Source organism: Pseudochaenichthys georgianus, chromosome 15, assembly GCF_902827115.2.
Source record: "Pseudochaenichthys georgianus chromosome 15, fPseGeo1.2, whole genome shotgun sequence".
Taxonomy (NCBI): Eukaryota; Metazoa; Chordata; class Actinopteri; order Perciformes; family Channichthyidae; genus Pseudochaenichthys; species Pseudochaenichthys georgianus.
The window spans coordinates 761,929-769,186 of record NC_047517.1 but is presented as its reverse complement, the minus strand read 5'-3'; the positions used below and the strand labels follow the sequence as shown (position 1 = coordinate 769,186).

Below are 7,258 nucleotides of genomic sequence, written 5' to 3'. Positions count from 1 at the left end.
GCTGGGGTAGGCGCACCCCATACCAAGAAATGGCTCAGCCCCACCATGAGACATGATGTTAAAGTAAGCAAATAAAGTCTGCCAACTCGCGGAGTAAAATTGCACAGACAGCGACGTAAGATTGATTTCAGTAGCCACGGTTTTGAAAACTTTTGTCACACGTAGTGATCGTCTTCTCAATAGAACATCTTTGATAACGGCGTGGTGTTGTTGCAGGAAGTCCCGACGAGAATACTTTTGCTGTAGTACAGGGGTGCAGATAACTGGTACGCAGGTTATGTAATCTGAAATGCGTACCGTCACTTGGGTCACAAAGCGCATTTGCGTACCGACGTACTTGTGAAGCTTTTCCAGAAGGCGTTTAGATCACCGGACGACAGAGTCGGTCTCCGTGTGCACAGACAGGGCTGCTGTTAACGTTGGTCTGTACAACGGAATTGTGCCAAAACCCCCCCCCCCCCCCCTTCACTGGAGAACTGCGCTAAAACAGCTGATCACAACGTTCACACTCTGTGGTCACGAAGTACTCTCACTAGCCAGGCTTGGAATTTCGTCATTTTAGGGGCAAGGCCATTTGGCCTTCCCGTTCACATTTTTTTCAAGGGCACAAAGGCCACATGACAGGGCACAAAGGCCGTTTGGTTAAATTACGCTGGTTTTACTGGTTGTACTTTTAAAATGTATTCAGATACAGAATACATGCTCTAAAATGTCATTTGTAACATATTCCGTTACATTACTCTCATCTAATTACCGTATTCTAAATACTTGGATTACATCAGCGCTGTTTTACATTTGATCAAGTGTGAATCAAGCTGCTATTTCAGAGTTTGAATCACCCACATGATGCCAGCAAAAACCCACAACTTAATTATAGGATAAACTGAAACATTATGCATCATCTCACAGAAATGTCAGAATTTTAGTTCAAAAAGCCCAGAAAATCATATGAGAAGGATTCCAAAAGTAACCCCTACAATTCCTTCAAAGAGAGACGTAGCCTCCTAACTAGTGATGATAGCTCACCAGCTATCGCTAGTCAATCAACATGATGGAAAAGTGTAGCACTAACGTCAACGCCAGTCGTTTTACAAATGGCTGAATGAATAGCAATAGTGTTTCTTAAACGTATATGTTAAGTTCAGCCATAAACCACATAAGTCAGTCATGTATTATATCAAAACCGCTTGGCAAGAAAAATACTAGATTCAAAGGTGATGGCTATCTGCTAGCTTGTAGAAGCAACACTAGATGTAGACCCCTTGAAGGGAAGACGTTAGCGCTATCCAAACTAGCTAGCTAGCTATCGCTAGTTTTCATGACAAAATGTACTAACGAGTCGACTTTAAATAGGCTAATACAATGGTAATTACCTATCAATAGTACTTTCTATAAACACGTAAATGTTAAGTCCTTTCAAATACTATCACATCATATCAAAACAGCTTGGTCCGCTTGCTTACCTGTGCTTCTCTTGCTCCCGCGGCTGAGGAGGAGGCTGTCGGGCACCTACAGGCATGTCTGACGGTACAATAACAGCGGGACTGCGCGCACTAATATGACTTCACTCGCGTCATTTACACGGCATGTCTGACGGAACAATCACAGCAGAGCAATCGCTCTGATCCACAGGCACGGGACTATACTACTGCGCGCACTGGCGCGCACTGGCGTTATTTACACTGGAATTTTGACAGGGGCACAAAGGCCACTTTGGCCGTGAATTGCATTTTTTTCACAGGGCATCACGGCCAAAGGGCAGGGCAACGACGGCCATGAAGTAGCCTACTCCCCCGTTGATATCAACACGTAATGAATTAAGACCCCGCGGTTTGATGATTGATAGGTGTGTGGGTTTCTTTCATTTTGACACGCAGAACAATGTTATAATAAACATAGATACTGTATGTTAAATGGATATATCCGCCTTCTTTCATTTATCTTTCCATTCCCACAACAATATACATAAATAAATGGCATATTTTGGACATAGTTCGAATGGTGATTAATCATGATTAATTAATTTTTAAGCTGTGATTAATCTGATTAACATTTTTAATCGTTTGACAGCCCTAATTATAATGTATTGTATCAAGTAATATCATACATTAACCCCATTATAGCAGATGCCACATTGAATGGATGAACACATTTATGCATCAATAATTACAACAGAGTATTTCTAAATACAAGTTGTAAAAATACTTATGTATTTAATATTAATAACATAATGATTCATTTCAGATGATAATACTTTTCAGGGTTAGGTCCGGTCTGACAGCGCTTAGCTCTCTGCTGCAGAGAAGATCACTGCTCTAAACAAAGTCAAAAATCCTACATCCAAACGAAATAAATATAATTAATTATGATGAATACGTTAAGTCTTGTTCATTGTTTTTCACTTTTATTAAATGTTTGATATTTCCGGCACAGACCCTTTCATACCGGCAATGCGCGATGGAAACAACAGAAAGTGCGACAGTTTAAATATGCCAGTGTTAATTTCGTCAACGAAAACTATGACGAAAAATGTTCGTCAACAACCTTTTTTACATGACTAAGACGAGACGATGACGAGCTAAAAATAGATTCTTGATAACGAAAAATATGACTAAATGTATATTTAGTTTGCGTTGATGAGACGGGACTAAGGTGTTAATGGTGGACTATCGGACATTCAAAATGCAGCATATTTTCCCCCAAGTGTCCATCTTGTCTGTCAAAATGAATCTTACGTTTCTAACTTGCAATATCATTTTTCCGCTCTCTTCACTCCAGAAGAGCGATCTCCCTGTGTGTGGGGGGCGGGGCCTAACAGACATGCTGCAGAGATCTCTACACAGATCTGCCGGGGACGGAGCGTTCAGAGAGTATAGAGACACATTTTGACTAAAAGTTGACTAAAGAGTAATTTTCCATCGACTAAAAGTTGACTAAAACGTTTTGAGTTTCGTCGACTAAAACTAGACTACAACTACGAAGGATAGGAATAACGAAAATGTGACTAAAACTAATAACCATTTACGTCTAAAGACTAAGACTAAATCAAAAACAGCTGCCAAAATTAACACTGACATATGCAAACACAAACCTACAGACTGGGGGTTGGAAGATCACAGGAGGGGGGGGGCTGTGGAATGTGACCATCCCCCTTGGGAGACTTACTCCACACATTCGGATGGCCAGTTAGTTTTAAACAAAGAGTTTGCAGCATACAGCACAGGCAACATGGGGGGTGGGGGCTTCTCAAAAGATTAAATGCAGATATAATTCACTCTCTCGACTCTCTACTCGCTGGTATCTCGAGCTGAGCGCTCATTGGTGGTTTTTACCCCGTGCTGCTGATGAAACTCTCCATTGGCTCGGCAAAAGTTTGTTGTTGTTTTGTGTTAGTTTTATGTTGCCACTTCCATTCACATTTTCATCATTGTTCCACAATGTTTATCATGAAATTAATATCCATATATGTGACCTGCCTCTATCGAAATCAGTCACATTGACCCGAAGACACATTTTGAGTTGTATACACTGCGGGTCACTGCTTACTCTGTTTTCATACTTTATATATCTTAGCATATTCATACACACTGTTATACTGCTCTCAGGCTGCTAGTGTATTCATACCCCTCACTGTTTATTCATCATTCAATTCATTCTATATTTTATTCTGTAGATTGTGACGACGCTGAAGTTGGCTTCCGATCAGAGCATCCGATTCGGCAGTTAATGGGAAAGTTAAGGACATTTTAATTTACAGCGCTGAGCGAACAATCCTCCGTGTTTGAACCTCTTAAATCGCTGCCATAGCGATTTATCTGGACTGGATTATCCCACGGGACTAAAGATTCTTTATAACCCAGTTTTCAGATTTGTGAAACCTTATTCTATTTGTGAAAATACAAACAAGGGAGATTTCAGTGCTTTTTTCACGTGTAGACCACATTAGACCAGGTCCTGATCTGAAACCACTAGACCTAGACTCATCAAATCTGGACTGGATTATCCCAGAGGGTCTAAAGATTCTTATAAACACCATGTTGAGATATTGTGAAACCTTTATTCTATTGTGAAAATACAAACACAGGTGGAAGGCTGAGGTTGCCAGGATCAGAATCAGAGAGTGAACCTCCCACTGGGCAAGCCTTATGCCTTCTTGTATTTTCCACAAATAGAATAAAGGTTTCAAAAATCTGAAACTGTGTTATAAAGAATCTTTAGCCTCGTGGGATAATCCAGTCCAGATTTGATGAGTCTAGGTCTAGTGGTTTCAGATCAGGACCTGGTCTAATGTGGTCTACATGTAAAAAAAAAAAGCACTGAAATCTCCCTTGTTTGTATTTTCACAATAGAATTAAGGTTTCAACAAATCTCAAACTGTGTTATAAAGAACTTTAGCCTCCGTGGGATAATCTCTGATTGGTTTACCCTGAAAATGTTACCCCGCGTTAACCAATCATCACTCCTCTCTGGTCACTTTCACTTTTCCATGGTACTGTGAGAGGACATCGCTGTATTCGCCTGAAAGCTACATCCGCAGGGAGATTCGGTTCAGTCACATCACATAACGCAGCAACGCACCTATTTAAATCACTAACTATAACGGCGTTACTGAATGGGAATAGGTAACTAGTAACGTTATTAGTTACCGTAAAAGGTAGTTGCGTTACAGTAATGCGTTAGTTTGTAACACTGTCCCAACACTGGGTAAACACACAGCTGATCACCTGAGAGCTGCCGTTTCATTCAGAGCGTTTAAAAAAAAACGACGGTCTGATTTCAACAACTCAATGTGTGATTATTGTAGCAGTAATATTAGACACTAATACTACAGTAAACTATTAACACTGTACATATTATTATTTGCCCGTGGGATTAGGATGATCGGTAGTGAGAGCCGCTGCATTTTCCTCCGGTCGGATGTGATATAAAAACAAAGCGATTATTGTTGTTGTTGTAAACTCACGTGGATTAAATTTAGTGCATTCATTTCAATTCGCGAACATATGATACATTAAATGATCGTGAGGATAATGATTGAAAATCGTTTGTTTGAGCCGGGCTGCATTTCCTGATCTAAAAACATAGCGATGGTTTTGTACTTACGGTTTTGCCAACGTGAATTAAACAACATTATTTTGTTAAATAAAAACATGGTGATGTTTTGTAAATGATTACATGTCTCTTATTTAGCACAGAATATGATCCTATCCGTGACATATGGATCTTAACAAATATCCGATCAGATACCTGTAGATCTATCAGCTGTTTATTTCACATGAGTTCCAGTGTGGCAGCTTTTCACGGCTCCCCCTGGTGGATCCATGATCCATTGCAGCTGGTTTCATTAAAATGACATTTATTTATCAAGGGGGCGTTTCAAGTCCTGCGGGGGGGTTTTCCTTTTCAGCAGGGGCCCACCCCGTGCAGATCACGGACCCGCACGGGTAGGCGTCTGAAATGAAGTGCTACATCTGTAGTGTAGTCATAATTATAGGTTTTGGCTGTGTGATCAGAGCTAATTGACTATAGATACTCTTAAATAAACTCTATCATACAAACAATTAGACTTTGACTTGTATGATATGAAAAACTATTGTCCCAGATTCTGATTTGTTATTCATTATGGATGTCTTGATGCTGTCTGAAGCCTCTCCCCCTCCTGTGTCTGCAGTGCATCCTCTCTCAGCCTAAGTTCTGGGCTGTGGAGGTGACCGCTCTCTGCCTCAGGACCAAACTGGAGAGGGGCAACTCCCGCTGTGTGGAGAGAGCCATGATGCAAACTCAGGTGAGGAGGAGTGTGGGATACTTTATTTATTTATTGCGATTATTTACTTTATTATTTGATAATACTATGATTTGTTGTTGTTGTAGAGTTTCTTTAATTATCAGTTTATTTATTGTCTCATGTGGGCTTATTAACAGACCCCTCTTCAGAATCTCAGCTTGTTTTCCTGTTCCAGGCAATAGTAGATCACTTTGAAGACCGGAGCTGTTCTGGGACTGAGCGGCTAAAGGCCTTCTACTTCTGCCAAGCCCCCCCCAGATGGGCTGTCCAGGTACCACACACTTTAAAAAAAAGTTTTTTTAATCAACAACCAATACAAATTAAACACTGAATGAATTTCTCTTTGAATCTGGAGTCATCAAATGTGCAAATAAGTTGTCAGCTAAGCTAAATGAGAGCTAACATGCATGGTATGACTATTAACATGCTGATGTTTATAGGATATGCGTTTTACACTGCATTAGTTTAACATTTTGACATGCTAACATTTGTTAATTGGCACTAAACATTTACTACAGTTGAGAACGAAGTAGTGTCCTCTTATTCAGAGGCATGGATAGCTCAATAGGATGTCCCATTTCACAGATCTCCATTATGTTATGTGAATATAATGAATTGTATTGAAAAAAATAATAAATAGGATAATATTTTTTAAATGTTGTTACGGTGAACTTGGCCTGAATTAAGTTTATGAGGATATGGAAAGCCATGATTGTGCAAGCTATCACTGGCTTGATTTCCAGACTTTGTAAGTCAACACAATCCATATGTGCACGAGGTGAAGATGTACTGGACGAGTTGACTAGAGAAGGAATAGGCTTAGAGGTGTGATACCGATGTATGATCAGAAACTGGCAGATGCACATTTTTTGTGAACATACCAAGTTTATGCAGGTGTTACTTGCTGCAGTAAATAACATTACACTCTGGTGACAACTATGACTGTGGTGATATATAAGAGTCGTTGCTCCTGTGTCACCAACAAAATAAAGTACTCATAAAATGCTATGCTAACTTAGAATAAGCAGGTCACAATAGATGGAACAATTAAATTATTCATTACATTTGTATTGTTAGCTGTGGAAAGACAATAAAAAAGGCAGTCCTACAAACTCTTTGGATACTGGGCATCTCTCTAGCAGTAGCTGCACATCAACATGTGAAAACAATGAGAATCCAAAGCTTAAACCACCTGCTATGAGTAGTTAGGATTTCTAGCTTTAGATTGGATAATCACTGTTGTGTTTGTGACAGTCTCAGTCTGACTTCACTTCAGTTAGACAATGGACATCTTCAGATTACAGTGTAATCCTAACAGTTGCTCTGAGTGCACAAGGTGACAACTCTGAACCAAAACGGAAAAATGGGATGGATGGAGTTCTCAGAGAAGCTGTAGAAACCACACTAATGATATTTCCTGACAGAGCTCCTCAAAGCATCATAACGTCTTCCAAGACTCTAACACGGCCCAGC

General features: G+C 40.1%; 1 protein-coding gene across 1 annotated transcript in view; it reads left to right on the top strand.

Moving 5' to 3' along the window:
* The window catches only part of LOC117459943 (tetratricopeptide repeat protein 27-like), a 78,474-nt gene that overhangs the window by 46,849 nt on the left and 24,367 nt on the right, over positions 1 to 7,258 (top strand). The window contains exons 8-9 of the mRNA XM_034101113.2: positions 5,672 to 5,785; positions 5,961 to 6,056. Of these exons, the coding sequence (XP_033957004.1) occupies positions 5,672 to 5,785; positions 5,961 to 6,056 (210 nt within the window). The remainder of the gene's footprint in view (positions 1 to 5,671; positions 5,786 to 5,960; positions 6,057 to 7,258) is intronic.